Source organism: Myotis davidii, unplaced genomic scaffold, assembly GCF_000327345.1.
Source record: "Myotis davidii unplaced genomic scaffold, ASM32734v1 scaffold663, whole genome shotgun sequence".
Lineage (NCBI taxonomy): Eukaryota > Metazoa > Chordata > Mammalia > Chiroptera > Vespertilionidae > Myotis > Myotis davidii.
The window spans coordinates 2,973,923-2,974,556 of NW_006295816.1; the positions used below are offsets into that span (position 1 = coordinate 2,973,923).

Genomic DNA, 634 nt, shown 5'->3' on the forward strand with positions numbered 1-634 from the left:
TCTTCAGGTCCCGGTGGGCGGGGGCAGAGATCGCCCCTCTTGGTCCCCAGGACCAGCCTCCTGTGTGAGCTCCCTGCTGGCTGACCTCTTCCTTCGGGGTCTCCCCACCTGTGAGTACCGGGGCCCTTTACGAGCCGCAGGAGCCTGGGTCCCAGAGTTTGGGGTGGGTGGACTCCTGTCAATCGTGGAGGTGGGAGACCAAGCAGACCTGGGTGGGCAAATCCCTGGCAAACGTGCTGCCATTGCCGTTACCACCCTCCACCCTCGAGGCTTCCGTGACCCACGGACTTGGGCGTCGCTCTCTGCAGACCCAACACGATGCTCCGAGTCGGCCGGCGTGGCAGACCAGTGCCCCCACCTCGCCCCCCAATCCCAGCCTCTGCTCAGTCCGGCAGGGGCTCCAAGTCCTCCTCCGAGCGGGGGGAGACGCCGAGTGCCCGCCGTCTGCCCCGCCCTCCGGAGCTGGCCCGACACACAGGCGGACGGACGTCACTGCTTTACTGGGAGGGGGATACACTCCGACACGATGCAGGGCTCCGAGCCCAGCACGATCTCCAGCTCCAGGTGCAGCTGGTTGGCCGAGACGCGGTAGTGGCCCTTAATGAAGCCCCGCGAGCCGCAGGGCCGGCACCGC

The 634-nt window shown here is 67.7% G+C and overlaps 1 protein-coding gene across 1 annotated transcript in view; it reads right to left on the minus strand.

Annotated features, from left to right (window-relative positions):
* Positions 1–489: 489 nt before the first annotated feature.
* Positions 490–634, minus strand: part of LOC102751911 (IQ domain-containing protein F1) — a 773-nt gene continuing 628 nt past the window's right edge. Inside the window, exon 3 of the mRNA XM_015568297.1 lies at positions 490–631. Coding sequence (XP_015423783.1) covers positions 490–631 — 142 coding nt within the window. The remainder of the gene's footprint in view (positions 632–634) is intronic.